This window comes from Fusarium oxysporum, chromosome IV, assembly GCF_013085055.1.
Source record: "Fusarium oxysporum Fo47 chromosome IV, complete sequence".
In the NCBI taxonomy this organism is placed as follows: domain Eukaryota; kingdom Fungi; phylum Ascomycota; class Sordariomycetes; order Hypocreales; family Nectriaceae; genus Fusarium; species Fusarium oxysporum.
In genome coordinates, this window is record NC_072843.1 from 679133 (window position 1) to 702006 (window position 22874).

Here is a 22874-nt window from a genome sequence, read left to right on the forward strand (position 1 = left end):
CTGTATTTGGGGCCATAATCAAAGACCTGCCGGATTGTCAGAAACTTCAGAAAATCAGTCAACAGCTCACAGAGGGGTTACAGAAGGTTTACAGGTTAGGAAATCACATACTGCCTTTTTTGCTTTTTCTGACTTACTTAGGGTCCCTTGTCACGAGCCGGGGGTTGAGGCAAAACCTTTGACCGTGACCTCTGTACCTCTATTATGGCTGAAAGGTAAATGTGGGCCAGATAACCTGCACCAACATCCAGACCACACGATTCACAATAGACACGAGAAGATAGTTGACCGTCTCCAACCGGAGTTTCATTATTAGTTCAAAAACTTCGGTATACTGATAAAACCCAAGTTATATCCCAAAATATCCTAAACTTGGAGATAAAGACGCGACACCCTGTCATTCCATCTTGCCGTGCTGTATTACAGTTGAGAGCTTACACAATGCACCATTGAAACGATGCAAGGGCTTCGACCATACAAAGTCCCAGCTAATAATAATCTACCCTAGTTATCATAGAGCCCCTTGAGCCCATCCGCAGTGCGCTTACCCAATGCCTCCAACGTTCCCATGCTAAGCATCTCGAGTGTGCTAATCTCGAAACCAAGTGTGAGTTTCCACCAGCCACGTAACTCAATAGCAACCAAGGAGTCAAGTCCCATATCAGCGGTGTTCGTACTGGTGTCCAGATCCACGTCGCCAGTGAGGAGCAGGCTGGCCAACTTCTTGCCAATCTCCAAGGCAAGTGTGTTGACAGACTCGTGAGAGTTGAGAATGCTGGGATCTTTCTTGACCGAAGAGAGGAAAGCACGGAGGCCATCGTTTGCCGGGAGTGCATCACTTTGGCCACGACCAATGTTGTGATATGCCGCCATTCTCACGTCTTTGCTTAGACGCGTGCTACTCTCTGCGCTTCCCAGGGGAACGGTGGGAGCAACACCGAGGAGGAATGCATCTCCGTACTCTTGAGGGGAGGATGGAGGCATCAAAGCAACGTTCAGTGCTTCGACTAATTCACTCTCGTCTACAGGACGCCATCCGGTGCCCTTCATCTTTCGGAGCAAGTCCTGGTTCTCGTCAAGATACCCAATGCCCTCCATGGCTTCGAGATCAAGGGATGTGCAAGGGAGTCCCATTCCCGCTCGGTATCGAGCGAAAACATCGAGGAAAGTGTTTGCGCTAGCGTAGTTGGCTTACCCGACTTGACCCAGTATTCCAGATAAAGAATTGAAGAGCAGGAAGAAATCGAGTGGGCACTTGACAGCCAGAGACGCGTTGTGTAGGTTCCAGGTACCCTGAGCCTTTGGTCGAGTTGTCATCTCCCACTCTTGGAATGTCATGCCTTCAGACATGCGATCTCGAAGAACCATGGACATTTGGATGATGCCAGTCGTATTCGGCTTGTTTTCCATGCCCACAATTCTCGCGAGGAAATAGATGCTCTTGTGGCGGCGATTGGATACTGGGCATCAGAGATGATTGAGATATCGCAGAGCGGCAATAAAAGCTCCTTGCCTTCTGCTGCACGAAAGGTTAACTCCACGCAACTAACTCGCCAGTCTTGATACCTTTGAGTCGAGCGAATATTAGTTCAGTTTGGTTAGATTAGGTCTTGGCAGTTAGTAATTCACTCATTGGTATTTTATCCTGCTTAAAAAGATACAACTGTGAGGTTCTATGGCTCACATATGGAACCAATCAGGGTAAGAAGTTATCTGGGCGTAGAATAGCCAAAATAACAAAAAGACAAATCTGATCTCTCAAGTTTATACCAGACTGGATATCAAGCTTTGCCGAGAGGGCCTCGACTACCCAGCTAGACCCAAGTCGATACACTCACTCATTCTGTAAATCACAGGAGGTCAACACAATGACCAAGTACCATTGCAGAGTCAGTACCATTTGGGGGCACAATTGTCCGTAATTCAACTTATGGTTCTATCTCAAATGCTACTTCCTCAACTCTGTCAACAATGAACACCTACTTCCCCCCTGCCCTTACCAGACTAGCAAACCTGCTTCCTTCTGTGCTAGCCAATGCCCGAGGATTTCCAACCTCAACAAGCTTACCAGTATCGAGAACCACGACTGTATCAAAATCCATAATCATATCCAAGCGGTGACTTACGGCAATCACCGTGTATGCGTCAAACTCTGTCTCGATGATGCGCTTGATGATGAGTTCCATGTCCTGATCGACGCTGGAATTAACTTCGTCGAGCAGTAATAAGCCACCTTGGTCCTTAATCTTTTCTGTCATATTCCCAGGGCCTGGCGTCTGCGGTATTCGAGCTCGGCGCCGTAGCAAAGAACGTCCAATCGACATGAGTTGTCGTTGACCTCCGCTAAGAGTCGAAGACGTCATGCCAGCATCAATCCCGCCACGACCCTGAACAAAGTCCCATAACCCGATATCTATAAGAACGGCTTTGCATTCATCCAGGGTTGAGAGGCCTGAAGGGTCCAGATTCTCTTTGAAAGTTGCGCCATCAGGCAAGAAAACGGCCTCCTGAGGCACCGCAATGACTCGTTGACGAAGGGCATCTCTGTCCAGGTTATTCAGTGGGAGACCATCAATCAGAAGACCTTCATTGGGGGTGTCTTGTAGAGGGTCGAGGAGTTTCAGCAGCAAAGATACAAGGCTTGATTTTCCGCTGCCTGTCCGGCCGCAGATGGCCACCTTTTCTCCTGGCTTGATGCTCAGACAAAGGTTATCAAGAGCCAAATTAGGTTCACCTTCCCTTTCGCTCCCCATTCTTTAAGTATTTTATCAGCAATTGTCCTCTGGTTCGCACTTGAAAGAAAGTATCGCAGCTTACTGATAGCTCGCTGAAACGTTGTTCAGTTCCACGCTGCCATGTTGTGGCCAATTCTCAGGGGGTACCATGTCCTCTCCCTCTTTGCCCTCAGGCTTGACTGTGGCGTTGAAAGTCTTGAGCCTGGAAATGGCACCTATGGATGTTTCGAGACGTGTGTAATAAATAACGATACCAGATAGACTTTCTCCGAAACTCATAAGAGTAACCAAAGAAGCACCTGTGAAACCCGAATTTGAGTGGAGTCTAACTGCAAGTGTTGTTAATACTGCTGCCAGTATCATGACTATCATGTCCAAAACGAGATTGAGCCACTCTTGCACCATGGCAAGAAGGTAGGCGGGCTGTTGGCTTCTATTGAGTAGCCTAGCATTCTTAGAAACTTCATCGGAAATGTAGCCTTCATATCATCAGTATAATTATATCCATAAATTACCAGGGTGAAAGCTCGTTAACTTGCTGGATGAGCCAGTCACTTACCGAAAGCCCGCAGAGTCGTGATTCCCCTCACGGTATCCATGAAATGGGTGCTGAGAGTTTGCAAGTCAGTAAATTCTCAATGAAGATAGGTTCTGCCGTATAACTTACTACAAGGGGCTTTTAGCCTCAAGATCCAGGAGCCTTAGTTGCCTAGAAGTCCTAAGATAAAACCTTTGCACCGAGTAGAGTAAAACAGCAAGTAACGGATAACTAATAGCCAAGTATGCCGATGAGGTTGGCATAACTGCAGCTTGTCCGAGGGCTTGGAAAACCTATTCCTTGATGTTAGTAGTAGTAATACTAGGCTTTGCTCATTTCATAACTTACACAGAACAAGGTATTCAACAAAGCATCTGGAAGTTCAGTATCAATCAAATTGAGATCTTGTGAGAAAAGATTGGTAATAACACCGGTGTCGGTGTGTGTGAAAAAGGACAATGGGGCCTGGATTAACGTTGTGAGTGTATCATGATGGAGATTAGCACCAGCTCTCTTGATCGACACAATAAAAAGAGTGATGCCGAGGAGCAACAAAGAGATCAAAGCGGAGACCTGCAACAACGCGTATATGCCGACATAGTAGGCATGAGAATGACTTCGGGTCTCGGATGATATATCATCAGTCCAAAATTTAAGCCCTGTAAATAAGCCCATTAGTCATGTGAAGGATAGTGACAAGATTGAAGCATTATTCACTTACAAATGGTGGGGAAATTGGTAAAGAAACCCCAGAGCGCAGCCAAGAAGAAACAGCAGAAGGCCACCAAGAGACCCATACTCAGAAAATAGTACTTATAAACCGCCTTGTCGCCCGTTGCACGGTTCGGGTCATCGAGGTTGACTTCGGCTCCTGGGGACCCGTCTGGTGAGCCTTGTGCGTCCTTTTGTGCTTCAGTCCGTTCTTTTGAGGCTGCTGTTTCGGACACAGCTTCGCTCCCGTCACCGCCAGCTGAATCACGTATGCCGAGACTCTGGACGTAACCTCCTTGCTCAGCAAGTTCCTTGAAGCTGCCTTGCTCCTTGATAGTGTTGTCCCCAAGAGCGATGACGTGGTCAGAGAACGGGAGAAAGCGAACGCTATGAGTACACAATACAACGGTCGTGCGTCTCTGTTGAAGTAAGCCTCCTGGTCCAAATACTCGTTGAAAAACGTGCAGCTCTGTATCTGCATCGAGACCGCTGAACACATCGTCCAGTATCACCAAGTCGGACTCTAGATACAAGGCACGCGCTAAGGAAACCCGCTGTTTCTGACCTCCTGACAGGGTAATGCCATCCGATCCGACATTGGTTTGGTCTCCTTGAGTGAGTTTGGCAAAGTCCACTGACAATGCTGTGGCCTGGATGACTGAGTCGTATCTCTTTTCATCGTATATTGAAAAGCCAAGAATGTTATCGCGAATAGTCCCATTCCACATGAAAGCAGTCTGGTCACAGAAACCGATACGAGGGCATCGCATACTCAACACTACACTCCCTCGACTCACGGGGATCTCACCCAGAAGGGTCTTGCAGAAGGTCGACTTCCCTGAACCTACAGGCCCAACTACCATGGTGAAAGAAGATTTTTCAATATGTGCATTGATATCTTGAAGAACAAAGACATTTTCTTTCCAGCCAAAATTGCCATTCTTTATGCTAATCATGGTAGAGTCGGGTGCCGTTTCGATTTCTGAGCTACCCGTGTCTGCTTCGATTTCAGTGAAATTGAGATTCTTCTTACGATCAGACAGGACTTGGCGGAAGTCATGACGGGTTTCGCACTCTAAAAAGGCCTGGATTCGTCCAATGCAGGCGATTCCAGAGACGAGTTCGGGTATGGAGGTAAAGATTTGAGAGAGGGGATTGGTAAGGAGCATCAAAAATGCCAGACTTGTGAAGACCTTTGAGGTATCAAGTGAAGCCCGAGTAAACGCAAGGGTCAGTGGAGGACTGATCAGCATGGGTGTGAAGCCAAGCATAGCAGCTAGGATGAAGATCTTGCGAAACCGAGCACCAGCAGCAAGCTCCTCCACTCGTAACTTCTGAACGAAGGAGCTCACAGTGGAAGCCAGACCGGAAAGCTTGAGGTTCTTCATTCCAGCAATGACTGTAGCCGTCAAACCGACGCGCTTCTGCACACCTGTCATCCACGCTCTCTGAGAATCTCCTGTGAAGTTTACCAGAACTCCCAAGAGAGTGAAGCATACCACAACTACTCCTATGGGTACCAGGAAGACCAGTCCCAACCGGATATACAACATCCAAGCAGCTAGGGCAGCCTGTATCACACCTGCCCAAACGTTATGCAGCATTCTAAGGCCGAGTCTGATTCTTTCAATATCGGTACTCATCAGAGTTAGGGCAGCGTTATGGTCGTCTGCTCCGATGCGGGCTTGTGTGGCTCGGGAAAATATTTCTGTCACCAATATTGATCTAGTCATGGCTCGCATGCGGTGATGAAGATACCTATTATACATGTCAGGTTTGATTTAAAGGCTTTCTAACTATAATCTGACGTACCAGCAAAGAGCTGCCGAGACAGCCATACCAAGGTAGATCAGTATTGCAGCACCTATAAAACCATACCCCACATTGGCTTCGATTTCAGGCCGCGAAAGATGATCTAATAGCTTTTCAATGAAGAATGGTTGACAGAAGGTGAAGCCTAGTAGAGCGAGTCTCAAAGGGATTGGCAGAAGAAGAGGGACAAGAAGTGTCTTGACGAGGACTTTGACGAGACCGTAGCTATCTCCTTTGAGTTTGCTGTAGTCCATGTTGGCCAAGAACCTATCATGTAGTTGCTTACTATGCAGCGCAACATCCAGAGGGTAAAGATCATCCATGGATAGTGTAGATCTATAACCCTGCAAGAAAATACTGTTTAGCCATGACAGAACGCCGAGTGAGAAGATACTACTGGTTTCTTCGGGGCTATGCTCATCTCTGTCCCATGTTATCCATTTGTTCTTAGACTTAGTTTCCAGGAACAGAATGACGATCTTGACGGCTAAAGATGTTGTAAAAACGGCACTGTAGGTAATCTCCGGTGTACTCTCAGAGAGCAGGAACAGCGTACGGGACTGAGCAATGTCAAACAACAGAGTCAGGAACAGATAAGTGTTCAAGAGGATAGAGGGACGCGGACTCCGGTTATGGTCAGTATAACTGATCATCACCATAGCCAAAGCGGCTACGAGATTGACAACAGAAGATGCGATGAAGATTCGAGTGATATGGAAAGAGCCCATACCGACTTGAATCAGCAGTGCGATCTGAAGGCCAACATATGTTATGATAGCTCCCTGAATACCAGAGTTAGAGGTCAAAATTGATGAACATATACCTTGACGACCACATACCAATTTGGCGAGCTGGAAGATAGGTGCATAAACCACTGAGGGCTTGCGTGACTGAGTGATAGCGCGCCATAGTGAGCATACGATGAACAAGGTGCATGGAAGAATAGAGAAAAAGAGCTGTTCAAAATGAAGATTGAAGTCAAACCGGTCCCGGTTCATGTACAGCAAGCCAAACTCGCTATCATGAAATGGCATCTTGGCAGACTTGGCTGTTGTAAGGTGAAGAGCCCCTATGGCTAGAAGTGTGTAGATGAGATAACTCGAGGTGCTTGCTTGTTGATTAAGGTACTCCTTGGTCGGGATACCTTGGAATGGGGATTGCTTTAGGTAGTCCGGTTGGCACTTTCTCTAGATTACCTACTTATGCAATACATATGGAGCCTAGAACCAGGGCGTTAAATTGCATGGGCTAGGGTAGGTAGTTGTCAGGAGTTGCTTATGACAGTTGGCTTCCATTCCGAAGCAGTGTCAAATACTCCTTCCTATTTAGAACTATCAGCATTTCTCCATCGACTCATGTGTAGGTCAGGAACAAGCACTAATGCGGTACGACCTTACAAGGAACGATAAATATTATCCGTGGACCCATGCCCCATAACATGGCTAACCAAGCTGATGCTGCAGATTTCCGGTGTAACTATAACTGCGATTGAATTTCCGGATAAGCACGTCAAAAGAAAACATACCCCAAATATGCAATGCATGGCCCCCAATCCTTCGAGATAAATATGAGAGCCACTCTGTACATGCGATTCGGGTTTGTCTAGCTTTGCGACGCCTTGCTCCGCTCAACAATCTGGGTCTGGAACAACTTGGAAGGTAGTATCAATATAAGGCGAAAGCGCCGTGAACTGACATGATCAGTTTTCGTAACCCCTGCTCGTGTCTGTTGGTTCTATGGAACAACTAACACTGAGGCAAGACTAGATAGGAAAATGACAAGTATTTTACCACTACGAAAACTACAACGATACAGAGTGATCATTATGTGGAGTGTAAGATCTTGAGTCTGATGGATGGTTATCTAGACTACCTTAAGTTAAAGTACAAAAATAAACTACACGGGAAGATCCTAAACTTAACCCTTATGCGGTTACTGTGAACGGGACGGCAAACTTCCCAGCTGGGCTTACGCTGGACACCCTAGTCCAGCCCACTAAAACGAGCATCCTGTCAAAGTTCCTTTGCTACAGAGCATATACAATCAGCTTATTGGCTTCAAGGATTCTTTTAATGCTCAGACTATACTGAGGTTTATCCAACATATCCAACACGTTACATCCACTGGGGTTTCAGGGGTACTCCACCCGTGATTGGCTATCCAACTACTCAGCTCGACCTCATCCAAGGCAAAATTTCGTACTGGACTTTGCTATGCAGGAAACTCTGTTTTATAGCAAGGTCAAGTCCGTCAAGTAACGTGGAGTAGACTAACGAAATAACAAGATGCAAGTGAGCAAGATGGCAATGACACTTCAACTTAATATAAATACTTGTCGACATTGACAGGTTTTGGGCTCCCCACGAATACAACAGTCCAAGACACGCCGAGAGATCTCTCCTGCTTGAACTATAAGTATGTTCTTGGAAAAAGTCTTGGAACCTACTCCCAAGAACTCACGATCTCGTCGATCCACTAGTCCTAGGGCTGTTCAGAGATGAAGGTAATCAACTCAATCCCAGGGATCTCCCCAATTTATTCTCGCTAACTCGAAACTTGGGAAGAATTCAGAACAGATTATCTCAGCGCAACCACCGTGAGTATGAGCCAGTCCAACATCCTCCAGACTGTCTGACTGTCTGAAGATAGGGCGAAGAGCAAAAGAGAGCAGTGAGGCTACCAAGGCACAACCTCAATACGCAGGCGTAGGCATAAACTCAGAAGTGCTTCCTGTATTCACGTCCGATAATAGCACAATGCAACAAGGCTGTGGTCTCGACCGGACCCAAAACCTCCACTACCTGCCAGGGAGTTATCACGAACCTCTTCAGTATGCTAGCAGTTCCGAAAACTCGGTCGATTACTTTGAACGTCAACAATTTCCCAGCGGCCAGCCAAACTCTGGTCCAACCACTGCAACCTCAGCGTGGTATTCAGGAGTTGACATGCAGAATCTGATCACACCAGGCGACATGGTGTCTTTGTTCTCACCGGACCGGGAATGGTCACAGTCAGACATAGAACGTTTATCAGCACCAATGGAGTCCAACGTTACCGGGCCAGACTCCCAGCCCACGTGTTCTTGTCGTAACAGCTCGGAGCCGGTGCTTGGACAAGTTCCAGAGGGCTTTCCACTATGGCGCCAGAACGAACAAGGGCCTAATACGTGCAGGGTCCCATCGGCGCCGAGCCATTCTGAGTTGGATTCTCATAGATTACGCAGGTAAGACATGATACTCCGATAATATCTCGTAACTTAAGCATATCCACTAACAGACGTTTCAGTGAGACCGGCCATCACGGACCGGGGCCCGGTCTGCATGACAGCGCCGCAGGAATGCCGCATTCAACGCTGCAAGGACATGTTCATGCTTGCAGCAGCAGGCTGGCATCCTTATCCTCATCTAAAGGAATCTCATCGGCGGAGGAAACTAAGCTGGCCGACCCGTCTCCAGTAGCCGAACTGACCCATCGATTCGACTCCATTCTAGAAACCATGCGCACATCAGGTTTTCACAACTTTGACGAGATGGCAGTAGCTTACTATACAGGTCGGTTCAGTACAGGAAGTGTCCCATCAATTATGCAGTGTTCTAGCCGGAGTTGGCGCTTAAAAGTCATACTGCAGAAACTTCACCAGGATAGTCAAGAATGGCCCAAGTGGGAGTCCCGGGGGCTCCATGAGAGCATGTCGATTGCAACTGGTAAGAACTAGTTAGACATTTTCTGTGATCCATTGACCCATATGGTGTCAAAGAAGGACAAACTCTCTTATCGACTTAATACTAATCCGGTTTTATAGCATCACTTTGCGTTGATGAAATTGAGCAATTGGTCAAAGACGAATTTCCTACACACAAGCTCAAGACAAACCACCACGTAGTGGGACGACGCTCGAGCAACTTCTCTCAACACATGATATCGGAAAGGTCTTCTCCAGAAGCAAAGAACAGTCTTTATCTCCCCTTCCCTCCGAGGTAGCTCCAGATAAGGTAACTAATCAATACTCGTCTTCGGATTTCGCTAAGTTTCGGTTAGATACCGCACCTCTGGTCATTGCTAACTGAACTGGCTGGCATACGGAACGTGTATTGCGATGAAATTGCCAGGTTGCTACTTGGTATTCTGCTCTTGTCTAGGAGACTTTTATAAAGGATAGATGCGAAACTTATCTTGTAAGGGATTATGTATTTGTTATTCGCAAGAGTTACTGCAAAGATCGGACGATGAACGTTTAGTATACTGTTCATCTTGAATTTATGCACTGGCCAAATCCAGAGTAATTGCTTGAACCATTAGTATTACAGAAGAATTAACCAATATATAAGGAAAGGGGATCGAATTGCTTGATATTTCTCCATAAATTATGCATTCTCCTAGCCCCCCGAACTACCACACCATTACGGCTGAGATACATATTTGAATTGGTTTTTGTTCCGAGGTTTGTAACAAAACTACCGTGTGTATTTGCTTCCGCGGAAGCCAGATACTTACTTCGTAGATCTGCGTACGCGTATTGGGCCACATACAGCTTCGAGAAACCCGGCTTTTTAGCAGTTGAGTATCTCACCGGTCGAGAGCACCCGAATCCCGTTGTCTAGTAGTCTCTGTGGTGGCCGTTCCCAGTTTAGTACCTTATCACCCCTACCCCGGATATCCTGCCGCCTCTCATACCAGTTGTCCACTGTGACGGAGGTTGTCTGCCCTTGTACAGTTTTTAAAGAAATGGTCTTCTGCGGTGGCTTGGGCATGGCCGGCCAGTCAATGAGTCTTGGGACATTGCCTGAACGAGAGTCTCGTTCCCTTCGTTCCCGCCATTCCTTCAGCATAAGTTGATATGATTCGACTGGATGGTCTAGCTTTACCTCCGGATGCGTCACCCATTTTAACTCGAGGTTATCGAGGTTTTGATCTTCGTGAGGAATACTCCGGAGACTATCATCTTGAGTAATAATCTCGTAGGTGGTGAATATAACGCCCTTGATATCGTTCCGTTCCTCGACGTAGCTCTCACCCTCTCCAGATGAGGGACAGTTGATGCGGGCCGCAAAGTTGAAATCAAAGAGCATGATAGAGTCTGTCGACTCATTGATCAGGAGATTCCGTGGAGCGATATCTTGGTGCGCGATGCCAGGTCCGAGGTTCAATTCGTCTACGACCTTTATAAGTTGTTGTAGCCACTTGAGCTTGAACACGCGCGACTTGTTCTCCTCTAGATTGCCGCCAGGCACATAGTTGCTAGTGAATCCGACTATACGACCCTCAAGCTCGTCAACGACCACTTGGTCAAACGGTACGATATTTGGATTGCATGGGAGACGCATCCATAGATTCATCTCCTTCCAGGACATTTGGGCGTACTGCCACAAGAAGTAGTACTTAAAGACGCCCTCCCAAGGGTCAGCTTTATCGTAGGGCAAGACATTCAAGGCCGGCACCTAGATTTTACCTTTTTAGCAGATCCCTCTATACATGGAGAGTATGCAACAAGGTCCGCATCGGGGCCAAGCCTCTCGAGTTCCTCAAGCTTGTCCCGCCGAACAATTTGAACTTCTTCTGGGGGACAGGCATCGTGAAGGGATGGATAGTGTACACAGCAGGTTGGACCATTTTTCGAGTCCGTATATGTTGAGTTGATCTCGCCGTTATGCGATACATATATCCTGTGAATATCGGGTGATAGTTGATTGCTATGGCGACTGAAATGTTCAATGGCGAGGCTCTCGTCGTCCTGCTCACCGTCCATAGTTACTGAGACAACCCGTCTCTGGTCCCAGTCGATACTCTGCCAGGTGCTTGGTCCACCAATTGGGATGTCACCGCTTAGAGAAAAATACTTGGAATCTTTGTCAATCATGTTGCTGTATTTTATGGCAGTCAAGGAATGAAGATGTAAGAAGCATGAGGTAAGGCAGATATGAATGTGTGGTGAGATGTATGGCTCGATTATCTTAGTCAGCCAAAGCAGCTCTTTGACAGTGTGGCACCCAAGTGGTGTACAAAGGACTGTGTACTTATTAAAGTCGTTTTCACAATAGAAGAGCAACTAGTATGGATTCTAAGGGTCTAAATGAATGAAGTCATCCAGAACTTAATATCAAGGCACGGAATGGAGTAGCGTTGTCGTTCAAAATGACCGCGTAATGTGGAATGAGAACGCCCAGCAGAATTAAGTTCGCCCATCGCGGGCAGCTGATCACTAAACCTCACTCAGCGGGAAGCTCGGGCCCTTGCAACTCCCGTAGGCCCCTAAAACAACTGCCCCGCCATAGGAGTGATGTCGACGCTCAGCGCTGATTGGCCCTCATTGTTCTCTAATGACCGGTTTCGACGGAGCGAGATTGGAGGACACCACAGAAAACAAGGGCGAGCTTACCGTCATTGTACATACAATTACACTGCATGTGCTCCATGTTTTGTTTCTAGACCCTTTTTCTGTCGTTGTCTTTGCCTTTCTTGTATTTCTGTGCTTTTCTCTACGGTCACCACTGTTTACGAACTCGGCTCCCTCGGTTGAGGTCCCCTTTCACCGTCATCTTTCTTTAAATCGACTATTCCGCTAGTTCTTACGATAGTTGGTTCTGTGTTTCGAAACAAATGCTCGAGGCATGGTGACGTCAAAACTTACCCTCTAGGACATCTTACACTCGAATGTCTATAAGCTTAATCGAGCACGTGCGGCTTCAAATCACAAAAAACCTGTCCCACGACGACTAGACTCCCACCTGCGCGCTGCGACGAGATGCTTCTCCTCCATCAAGTCGGCAGCCTCAAGACAGGCGAAGTCGTTCGATATACCATAACATACATACCCTCTCAAGACCGGATCTTACCGTCACCTGAGAAACTCTTCCTGCGCGTACGCAACACCTCGGCCATCGCCCTCCGAGCCGCTTTCGTCCACGGACCATATACTCTTTCCGCCGCCGCTTACCCCGCTGCATTCAACCCCAACGAGAAGTTTGAATATCCTGAGCGTTATGGAGTGCCAGAGTTTGAGCCCATGGTCAAGGCGGGTGGTTCTTGGGAATGCGAGCTTGTGGTTCCGGTTACAATCCGACAGAGTGCTGGGTTAGGAAGTCATGGAGGCTTTGGAAAGGCGCCAGAGCATGATCATGAAAGCGCCAGTTGGATTGTTGAGGTCTCTTCACAGATTCTGTTCTCGACTTCTGCTGCTGTTGGGTTCGAGGTTGTGTTGGCTCGTGACAAGAAGTCTCTAAGCCTTAGCAACTCGAGTCCTGTGGTCGGTGGACAATCCCAAGTTCCTCAGCCTGGAAAGATCAGCGACTACCAACAAGGTGTGGAGGCCAAAGAAGGACATCATTCTGCGCAGCCACGAGGTGTCTTTTCTCGCGCGATACAACTCAAGGTCGAAGATACTGCAGCATTGTGGAATACCCCTAGACTTCCAGGCTGGGATGACAAAGGAGAAGGGCGCGCTGAAAAGCGTTCAGGTGCAGATCAGCATGTAGAAAGTGTCGTCAAGACTGGCGATCCCGAAACAAAAGGCGATGAATCAAAACCAGAGAACCCCAAAAAGAAACAGAAAAAGGTCCACATGGTGGTTCTGACACATGGTCTGCACAGCAATCTTGGCGCAGATATGCTCTTCATGAAAGAGAGCATTGATGCAGCTGTCAAGCAAGCCAAGATCGATGCCAAGGCACGGCGGGCCCGGGAACGAGCCGCGAGGAAGAAATCAGGCAATGGTCTTGTCGAATCAGATTCTCACGACACAAAGGACATGGACAAAGTGGAGGGTGAAGACCATGAGGATGACGATGATGAAGAGGTTATTGTTCGTGGTTATTCAGGTAACTCGACGAAAACTGAACGAGGAATTAAGTATCTCGGGAAGAGGCTCGCTAGATACGTCCTGTCCATGACATACCCAGATCAGCCATTCCTACCGACAGGGAAAGGAATGACTGATGCTATAACTCATAATTTTGATAAGCACGATCCCCAGCAGAAACCGGTACACAAACACAGTACTATTCATCTCAGCAAGGATGGGGCACATCTTCACAAGGCGGAACGTCCATACAAGATTACGAGCATAAGTTTTATTGCTCACTCTCTTGGTGGTCTTGTTCAGACATACGCCATTGCATATATACAAAAACACTCACCACAGTTCTTCGACCTCATCAAGCCAATCAACTTTGTTGCTTTGGCTACACCATTTCTGGGTCTGAGCAACGAAAATCCTTTATACGTCAAGTTTGCTCTGGACTCTGGTCTCGTTGGCAGGACAGGGAAGGATCTTGGTCTGACATGGAGAGCTCCGACACTTGCACGGAGTGGTTGGGGTGCTATTGTGGGAAACTTGGGCGAGACGGCGCATAAGAAGGTGTACGGGGAGACACAACCTGAGTCAAAACCGCTTCTAAGAATCTTACCGACAGGCCCTGCACATACCGCGCTGAAGAAGTTCCGAAACAGAACTGTGTATTCGAATGTGGTCAACGATGGTATCGTGCCACTTCGCACAAGTTGTCTTTTGTTCCTGGACTGGCAGGGACTCGGGCGTGTTGAGAAAGCTCGACGAGATGCTGGCTTGGTCGAAACAGTCGTTGGATTCGGATGGGCTGAGTTGACAGGTACAAATCAGGCTCGCCAGAAGCAGCTTGGAAACGGCTCAGCAGGACAGTCTGGTACTTCATCTCCTCAGACTCACGAAAATATGCGCGAGGTTCCACAGCCACCAAGCACGGCTATGGTTGATGATGACAGAGCGAGTCTGCGTTCTGTGGCAACGCCCTATGGTGATGAGGTACCGTCTGACTCTGCTGATTCAACCAACAGCGGACCATTAGCGGGATTCTTCAACTTCTTCAAGAGTAATGAGCCTCCAAAGCCTCCTAGTGTGTCGCAGAGGCAGAAGAAGATATATTCCAAGAGTCAGACTCTCAAGCTCGATGAATCAGCCGATGGCAGTGTTGATACTGCCTCTGAGGCTGCTTCGACTAAACAGTCCAAGGTTACAACTGGTCATGACGGCGAAGATGAGATGACTGCTCCTCCAAGAACGACTATCTTTGAATCTGCTGGCGATCTGCTCAACCCCAAGGTACCCGATGTTGAGTACCTGATCGATCCATCCAAGCGGCCGCGAACTATTTTCCACGATCGTGTTTATCACCCAGCTGATATACCTGGTCCACCATTGAAAAGACGTCCTACTACATTGGTCAGGAGGAAGACGGGCCAACGACAGAACTCAATAGGACAGGCCTCTACCAGCAGCGCGGATTCGTCGCCTTATCCTCATGTGAATCATGAGGACAGTTCATTGTCAGCTAAAGACTACGATGATACAGCGAACACGAATCCCGATAAAGATATTCATGAAGTTATCGACACTTCAAACATGCGAGTTGAGGAGAAGATTGCAAGAGCCTACCATAAGGACCTGTCTTGGAGGAAGGTTCTTGTAAAGGTTGAGCCCGATGCTCACAACAACGTCCTGGTCCGCCGCATGTTTGCCAACGCGTATGGCTGGCCTGTCATCAAGCACTTGGTCGATGCCCACTTCAGCGACTCGGCGGCCTCTCGTCTTCGCGACGAGGACGAACACGGCCGCGAGCGGGCCCGCAACATGAACGAGCCTCCTGACGAGCACGGAGCCGAGCTCAAGAAGAGTCGAGACAACTTAGCAAGTATGACTCGAACAGATAGTGAGTCTCGGGAAGCTATGGACAAAGTATCGGATCTTCCGAAGTCACAGCAGTCCCAAAGAGGGAGCGACGCATCAACGCACCAGCGGCCAAAGACGGAACGGGCGGACTCTGTGACGTGGAGCGAGCGAGACTGGCACGATAGCGACTGTGATAGTGATCTTGATTTTGGAGGTGATCTGCCTGCGCCAACGTCCCCGTCGGCGCTTCATCAGCAGGACAAGGGCAAAGAGGCGCAGGGGCCGTCGGGCGGGTGGAACTGGGCGGAGAAGATTGTGGGCAAGGGAGCTTCACGGGCGAAGAGTCCCGTGCATGGAGCTAAAGATGAATAAGTCTGGGCTTTTTAAAGGTGCACATTGTATTGTACGACTAAAGATTCAGAAGAGGTGGGAGTTCATACAGGATAGAAGGGGCGTTGAAGCGCAGCAAGTCGATACCACGACAATGAATCTAGAGACAATTGATCAATGCATGAAATACCAATTCCAATTCGTATACGTGTCCTAGAACTTGTCCGCAAAAGCTCAAAGATTTAGCTCGGAGCTTGAAGAAGCAAAGCTGTAGGTCTCAGTTCCAATGTCTCAGGTACCAAACATCTGGGAGCACTAATCGAGCAATTGTAGCACCAAAAAGGCAAACGGGGCTTGAGTCAAAGAAAATCTCCATGATGCGAACTATGGGGAAGTGGGCAGACAGATTCTGTAGGCTAAAGACTGTGAAGAGTCGCCCTGCATAAAGAGGCTTTTGGGAGTTGTTCGCTATGGGATGTCAGAGCGTTGGGATCGAGATCTGTTTAAGACATGGCTTGAGTGATGATGGGAACATGATGGATATTTTTTCAGGGGAATTCGAGGTGTTCGATTGTGTAAAGTCTGGTTATCTGGAAGGATTTGCTTCTTGAGAAGGGTCTTGTGAATATGCATGTTTAACAAGGGACATCTGATAAGGTTCAGCATGTGTTCACTCTCATAAAAAGACCCTTGAAGGTAATTCAGGGACCTGATACAAAAAGAACTATTATTCTGTCTCCACAGCATAACGTAGATGCAAAAACGGCAAAAAGAAGGTATAACAGCGGGATCTAACCGCCTGTGATGGACGAACAGGGAATCGAACCCTGGACCACTCCCAGATTATTCGGATGAATCATGCTAAGGGAGTATTATACCACTAAACCATTCGCCCGAGGAATTGTTGAAGTAGTTGCTGGAAATGTGTGCTATGTCGGTGATTTTTGAGAATTGGTGATAGTGTCGATTTATGGTGGGGTTAGAGGTGAAGTGGGGGGGCCTGAATCGTGCAGGTTGAATCTCTTGGCCATGGCAGTGCATTTAGAAGATACAGTAGAGATGGTGTTGTATTTGTATTTATATACGTAAAAAGACGCTGCTTTAAATTTAATGGAGTGTGTTGCCCTATCAAATATCCTCGTGGTATAGATAATGCATACCATAGTAGAATTCAAGAGTCGATGCACGTGTAAATCAAGTATTAATCTATTCTCCAACCATGACGACCATGTGCGTCACCGTCCATTTCTCTCTGGGGGCCTCCAATTCCACTCCAGCCCAAGCAAGCTCCAGCTCCAGCTCCAACAAACTCCAAGTTCTGGAGCTCACTAGAAAAAAAAATCATCGTCGTCAGCTTCGCCACAGTTCTAGCCTTTCTCTCTCATAGAATCCCTGTGCAATTCCTCTACCAACCAAAGTTGTTGAGCAGGAGGCAACAATTCCTCTCTACTAGTCGCTTTTTTTCTTCACCGGCTTCTTTTCTATCCGTGCGGTTCTTGCCATAAAGATTTATATCACAGACGTCATGCTACGATAGTTTGCTGTGCTGGTTCTACGATCTTCTTACGGCGAGCTTTCTACTCTGACATAGCTTCCTCTGGCGCATTGCAGCAAACGACTGCCAAGATGATGAGATTATACCTCCTACCGCTCTCGACGCGGCGAACTCTCCTCTATGCGAAACGGCTCGAAGCAAATACTGCGCCACAAGGAAGAACATATGTTGACAAGGGCACTGCCTGGGCAGCCAAGACGTGGGCGCAATGGGAGAAGATGGAGTCTGGATGGAAGCGCAAGGTCGTCGATTACGGTAACTACGCTTTTCGTCGCATCCCATATGAAGAATGGGGCTTGAAGTCTGTACCGCCTCTGTCGGTGAGACGCCGTGGGAAGGAGATTGAGATGAAGGAAAAGGTCGACTTGTGCTTCCCGAGCTCGGTGATACCGCCGAATAAGGCGGAGGGTATCCTCAAGACTCTTGCGACGGAGCGTCAGGCGCTTCACAAAAAGAGGCTTGTGTGGTGCATTGTCGGCATGCCGATTACTATTCCATTTGCGCTCGTACCCATGTGAGTACATATCTTCTTTGCTTTTTTTTTTTCTTCTCGATCCGCTGACTAACATACACAGCATCCCCAACCTGCCCTTCTTCTACCTCGTCTACAGAGCGTGGTCACACGGCAGAGCCATCTCAGGTGGAAAGCATCTCCAATGGCTCCTCGAGAACAAGCTCCTACGCCTAGCTCCCTCTGAGAAGCTCGACCGGCTTTACGCACTACATGCCCCACCAGCCGAAGAGCCGGACAATAAGGAACGCACCCTTCTTACACAAAAGGAAGTTCAGACTTTCTCAGACACTCTTGACATGCCGGCTCTTGAAGTGGAGCTCGAAAGGGCTATATGGCAGGTCGAGCAAGCCGTTCAAGACCCAGATAGTCAGAGCCCACCTAAAGAGAGTTCACCTGGTACAGCTGCCGAGAAACCAGGGTCCACTGAAACGGTGGACAAGAAAGATCAATGAGAAAAGAAGAATTAGTTACGCATGAGTTTTCTTTATGTTAGACGATGTATGATACCTATGTACTAAGCTAGGAGTGTATTTTGGTACGGTTAAAGAAATGGTTGGTTGTATTTGTATTTGTATTTGTATTTGTGTTTGTGTTTGTATTAGACTGGAGTGAATACCTAGGAAAAGGCAAAGGCAAAGGAAAAACAGGCGTAAGTACGCGGGTATATCTATAGAAAAGGTCCTCTCCCCAACGCGCCGCGCCTAACAAATGTTGGCGTAGTGGTACAATCGCAATCATCATAAAATTCATGGCTTTTCGTTCAACTTCGCCCTTCTGTGCAAGTCATAATGTCTCAGCTGCTCTGAGCATATCGCGGACCTTGAGAGCGGGGAGAAGGCCGACGAGACCCATGGCGAGCAGCATGCGTCTTGTCCTGAGACATGTGAGATCGGGAAGACGGATGTTGCTGGCGATTCGGTGGGCGTCGGAGAGTGAGAAGTTGAGGCCGAGGTTCTTGAGACCGGCCATTGAATACAGACAGTTCTAGAGATTGTTAGATACATTCTTGGTGAGATGTACTGGGGAGGAACTTACTCGGCTCTTTGGTGGTGCTTTATGTCCCATGACAGCAGCTTCAGCATATTCATACTGAACAACCTGAGCACTCAGAACATGTCCTCTCCAAGCATCCGCTGCCTTTACGCGAAGGAGTCGTTGAGTGAGAGTGTGAGATCCAGGAGGTCCTCGTCGACTTCTTCTTCGGCGCACAATACGGCCTGGAGCTGTGGCATATTTGTTCTCGGGTCCATGGTTTGTAGGGTTGAGAGGAGATGGAAAGACTGGGGCGTACGAAGACGCATTGTGATAGGTACAAGCGACCATTGTTGTTGTTGTTGATGTTGTTTGATGGTATTCAGTATTTCGTCTGAAGGATGAAAAGAGAGGAATCTCAGAGGGAGACCAAGTTATGGAATATTACTCTTGAGGGAGATGTAAAAGAACGAGGGATGATGATACTATCTGCACAAGAGGATATCCTCGAATCCTTATATTCAATTCCTCTGGAGTAAAACTGACACTAGTGCCATCACTCTATCCTCCCCAAGCCATGTAATTAGAGAAAAAATGATCTCCAGGGGCTGGACGGCCCAATACTATCAGAGTAAAACATCGATGTTCTACATTAGAGGAATGCTCTCTGCGCGTATAAGTCGCGACCCTTGACAAGATCGAGGAAAAAGAGTTGTGTCTCCACCAACAAAAATGGTTCGGTTCAATGTGGAGGCTTAAACTCGTCTAGTCAGGTACAGAAAGTGAGCTGCAGCGACTCAGATGATCAGACACGGAGCACTAGAAAAAGCAAGGAGACGTGTAGACAAAAAAGGAGTCTGAAGAGAAACTACTGCAGGTAAGAAAGAAAAAAGAGACTAAGAGATTGTGACGAGACAGACACCAACGGGCGAGACATGAGGATCCTCTGTGTGTGTGTGTGTGTGTGTGTGGGAGTGGAGAGGCTCGTGTCTTCTTCATCCCTTGATATCGTGGGCGGGGGCAGAAACAGAAACCTGACCTGATAAACTGCCAATATTATTGGCTTTTCTCCCTCAATTGCTAAACTTTGGAGTTAGGAAAAACCCCTTCAGTTATAGAGTATATCCATTCTATCCATTGTGAGAAAGGTTTGATGGGGAACTAGACAATAAGACTGTGGGAACGTGCTCGATGATCTCAGCTAACGAGGGGGAATACAATGATCGTATCCATCCATTATCATCGGCCCGCGAGCTACTAACAACAAGACCTGAACTTTACGCGTCGAGACGTGTCAGTCAAAATAAAGATCGTTTAAGCTGAGTTAGCCTATAACATTAGTTGGTTGGTCAGTTAGTTAGTTACTTTGACATAGAATAGATAGTTCAAAGGCTGAAAGGGCATCATTGTTCCATCTAAGTTAGTCCTAAGCGAGTGAGTTGACCAAGACCTGTCCGTCCGTCTCCAACGCCGGCCCTTCCCCTCCCCCTCCTTCTGATCAAGTCCGATTCGGACTTGAATTGTCCGATCTGATTACTGTATTACCCAATGTTGATGCAAAAGTCGTACTCTGAAAACAATAAAACCATGAGGTCCTCAAGACGACACCCGAAAATAAAGAGTGGCATCGTCTTTTACTCTATCGTATTTCTACCTCATGAGATGAAAGTAGCTTCGGTAAAGATGGTGCCCTCCTCGACGATCTCCTCATCTCCAATCTTCATCTTCAGGGAGAGTTTGGGATGGTACTATAGATTTTATAGTCAGCAAGGGGGTTAAGTTCAAACCAGTCTCTCGGAAATTAAAGAAAGAAATAACTGTACCTGATAGATGTATGGCTTTGTGCCAGCTGCAGCTGCGACAATGGTCTTGACGAAGCCGGGGACTTCGGCCATGACGTCAACTCGATCAACCCTCTCTCCGAGAGATCCCTCGACCGAGGCCTCGACGGCTTTTCCATCCTTGGTCTTTCCGGCCCAGGTGTATTTGGCGTCGCTCGGTTCAGGCCAGTCATTCTCCGAATCCTTCTTGACTTGAGTGTGCGTGGCCGTGTTGTCGACGCCGCCGATGACAATCTCGCCATCCTTGACGATACCACCCACGTTGACGAGGGTAGAGCCGTACGAGGGAGTGCTGGTGAACTCCATCAGGACAGCTGAATAGGTGGGACCCTGAAAGTTAAGAAAGTTCCATCGAGATGCAGCGTGGTGCGGCTTCATGCCCTGCAGAGCGTAAGCGAAGAAAGCCTTGCCCTTGAAATCCATGGGGCCGTCCTTTGTGGTGATGGTACCCTCAGAAACACAGCGAGGCCAGAAAGCGTGTCGCATAGATCCCCATGGGTTCTCGAGGTCGGTGCCGTACAGAGTTGTTCCTGTGGTTCCGGCTTGGAAACCAGGTGTAGAGCGGGTGATCTTGAGGTTGACGATGGCGTTGGGGTCGTTCATGCTCTTGATGGTGTAGTAGGTGCCATCCTCGGACAGCTCGATCGCGCAGTCATCGGCGTAGAAACTCGTCTTGTCCTCGTTGAAGTCGTGGTTGTTGAGGGGTGTAGAGGCCCAGAGGTGGGGCTTGGAAGGGTCTGAGCTGAAGACCTTTGCGTTGAACTGGCAGGTTGTTCGGATGCCACTTTGAAGGTATTAGCAGAGCCATGTGATACTAGAAACTCGGAACATACGCTACGTTACTATAGATGAGCTGAGCAAGGGCGATGTAACCGTTGTCGCCAAAGATGTAAAAGGTGTGTGTCTCAACAGAAGTAGAGTCCATAGCCTGCCACTTCAGGTCATTTCGAGAGATCTCGGTGTAGGGAGTCTTCTCGGCCTCTGTAGCGACAGACTTGATGGCAGAGGGGCCGTAGATAGGCTCCTGAGTGCCGGCGACATTGGCCAGTCTATAGCGGTCAGTATTTTTACATGAAGCTCTCCAGGGTCCATCTCATGGTGGGGTCGAAAAGGATCTGAGGGGAGAGTTTAGAACGTACTGTTGCTTGGCCCAGTTGAACATGATGAGTTTTATATGAGGGTGTGTTTGTATGTGTAAGAGGGAGAGAGAAACAGAAAGTAGGGTTCTGCTTCGAATGAGGTTGATGGGATGATGGGTCGAGAAATGAAGGAAATGCTGGGGACGTCGTTAATTAACCCAAGGCTGGCTGCGGCATGGATTGGATACTAGAGCTGCAGTCCCAAATATCGATGTCACTTTCACACCGCTGGGCCTGCTTTTCTGTGGCGGCACCCGCTTGATTTTCCCCTGGGTGATGGAGGGGTACTTCAAGGACATTGTGGCTGGTGTCAAAATCGATGATGTGGGGAATGACGTGTGTTGAGCATAAACGCGTACCAAGACGCGTCTATCCTTTACAGTTTTTATATTAGAGTACAGTTTCTTATATGCATGTTACATTGCTGTAGAATATCCTCCTTACAGCATGCTGAGAAACATGAATATGTGCAGTCTTGCGCCACGCATGTCATCGAATAGGAGTAAACTGCTTATTTAGTGTTGAAGAAACTAATATGCTAATGTAATTCCCGTAGCTTCCGGCATCCACTTATTGTAAATCAGCGCCGGGCTGGGCTGGTAATCTCATCTCAAAATCATGCCCAAATGGTCCCATGATGTTGAACTTACCCTAGAGATACTCCTTGGAATTTCCAGGAGTCATGACAAGCGAAAATTGCTAATGAATTGTCCATGTTAACTAGACATATGGTTTCATATTTTCTAATTACACGTTATAACATAGTTGCCTTGCGATGATCAACTTGGTGGTATCTCTGTTGTCGTGATGAGGTAACGATGAATGTCCTCAAACACAGGACCACAACGAATGATGTCGCTAAGGAACTGACTGAATGCAAATGTCAGACAGTAATGAATTGTCGAAAACATTCAAGAGGTATAGATTTTTATCATACGAAATAAAACTTTGCAAATAGTAGTCTAAACTCCGTGCTCCTTTTATAAACTATGACCTAAGGCATATATATATATATATATATTTAACAATAAGATATAGGATCCAAGTTAACCAGTATCAACAACATCGTACTCGATTATCTCGGATC

General features: G+C 47.6%; 7 protein-coding genes and 1 non-coding gene across 8 annotated transcripts; 3 read left to right on the forward strand and 5 right to left on the reverse strand.

Moving 5' to 3' along the window:
• Positions 1-504: 504 nt before the first annotated feature.
• On the reverse strand, positions 505-6830 carry FOBCDRAFT_249378 (uncharacterized protein; the record flags this gene model as incomplete). Its single annotated transcript, XM_059610882.1, has 12 exons — positions 505-1177; positions 1256-1460; positions 1771-1801; positions 2069-2086; positions 2127-2754; positions 2818-3214; positions 3295-3344; positions 3403-3566; positions 3622-3932; positions 3995-5742; positions 5797-6578; positions 6636-6830. 12 exons carry the CDS (start codon positions 6828-6830, stop codon positions 505-507), a joined length of 5202 nt encoding a protein of 1733 aa, XP_059467055.1.
• Positions 6831-8293: 1463 nt separating this feature from the next.
• On the forward strand, positions 8294-9777 carry FOBCDRAFT_199710 (uncharacterized protein; the record flags this gene model as incomplete). The annotated part of the gene is made up of 5 exons (XM_059608954.1): positions 8294-8299; positions 8368-8392; positions 8446-9019; positions 9073-9500; positions 9599-9777. 5 exons carry the CDS (start codon positions 8294-8296, stop codon positions 9775-9777), a joined length of 1212 nt encoding a protein of 403 aa, XP_059464623.1.
• A 340-nt stretch (positions 9778-10117) lies between these two features.
• Positions 10118-11653, reverse strand: FOBCDRAFT_317869 (uncharacterized protein; the record flags this gene model as incomplete). The annotated part of the gene is made up of 2 exons (XM_031195325.3): positions 10118-11186; positions 11246-11653. The coding sequence occupies 2 exons, from the start codon at positions 11651-11653 to the stop codon at positions 10347-10349; spliced, it is 1248 nt and encodes a 415-aa protein (XP_031028785.2). The 3' UTR covers positions 10118-10346.
• An 864-nt stretch (positions 11654-12517) lies between these two features.
• FOBCDRAFT_27139 (putative serine esterase-domain-containing protein) lies at positions 12518-15949 on the forward strand. Its single transcript, XM_031179984.3, has one exon. The coding sequence runs from the start codon at positions 12539-12541 to the stop codon at positions 15806-15808; it is 3270 nt and encodes a 1089-aa protein (XP_031045871.2). The 5' UTR covers positions 12518-12538; the 3' UTR covers positions 15809-15949.
• Positions 15950-16571: 622 nt separating this feature from the next.
• Positions 16572-16661, reverse strand: FOBCDRAFT_t112. Its single transcript has one exon. It is a non-coding gene; the product is annotated as a tRNA-Ala (tRNA).
• Positions 16662-17070: 409 nt separating this feature from the next.
• Positions 17071-18392, forward strand: FOBCDRAFT_27144 (mitochondrial K+-H+ exchange-related-domain-containing protein). The gene is made up of 2 exons (XM_031179983.3): positions 17071-17835; positions 17897-18392. The coding sequence occupies exons 1-2, from the start codon at positions 17393-17395 to the stop codon at positions 18285-18287; spliced, it is 834 nt and encodes a 277-aa protein (XP_031045870.1). The 5' UTR covers positions 17071-17392; the 3' UTR covers positions 18288-18392.
• A 226-nt stretch (positions 18393-18618) lies between these two features.
• On the reverse strand, positions 18619-19158 carry FOBCDRAFT_199714 (uncharacterized protein; the record flags this gene model as incomplete). Its single annotated transcript, XM_031179982.2, has 2 exons — positions 18619-18819; positions 18871-19158. The coding sequence occupies 2 exons, from the start codon at positions 19156-19158 to the stop codon at positions 18619-18621; spliced, it is 489 nt and encodes a 162-aa protein (XP_031045869.2).
• Positions 19159-20191: 1033 nt separating this feature from the next.
• FOBCDRAFT_180092 (oxidative stress survival, Svf1-like protein) lies at positions 20192-22070 on the reverse strand. The gene is made up of 4 exons (XM_031179981.3): positions 21788-22070; positions 21482-21697; positions 20631-21432; positions 20192-20555 (listed from the first exon to the last, which is right to left on the reverse strand). The coding sequence occupies exons 1-4, from the start codon at positions 21808-21810 to the stop codon at positions 20463-20465; spliced, it is 1134 nt and encodes a 377-aa protein (XP_031045868.2). The 5' UTR covers positions 21811-22070; the 3' UTR covers positions 20192-20462.
• Between the last annotated feature and the right edge of the window lie 804 nt (positions 22071-22874).

Coding starts and splice junctions, on each gene's coding strand:
- FOBCDRAFT_27139 (XM_031179984.3), top strand. CDS start 12,539: ATGCTTCTCCTCCATCAAGTCGGCAGCCTCAAGACAGGCGAAGTCGTT.
- FOBCDRAFT_180092 (XM_031179981.3), bottom strand. CDS start 21,810: ATGTTCAACTGGGCCAAGCAACA. Junction 21,698..21,787: donor TTCAACTGGGCCAAGCAACA/GTACGTTCTAAA, acceptor TGACCGCTATAG/ACTGGCCAATGTCGCCGGCA. Junction 21,433..21,481: donor CTCATCTATAGTAACGTAGC/GTATGTTCCGAG, acceptor ATACCTTCAAAG/TGGCATCCGAACAACCTGCC.
- FOBCDRAFT_27144 (XM_031179983.3), top strand. CDS start 17,393: ATGATGAGATTATACCTCCTACCGCTCTCGACGCGGCGAACTCTCCTC. Junction 17,836..17,896: donor CCATTTGCGCTCGTACCCAT/GTGAGTACATAT, acceptor TAACATACACAG/CATCCCCAACCTGCCCTTCT.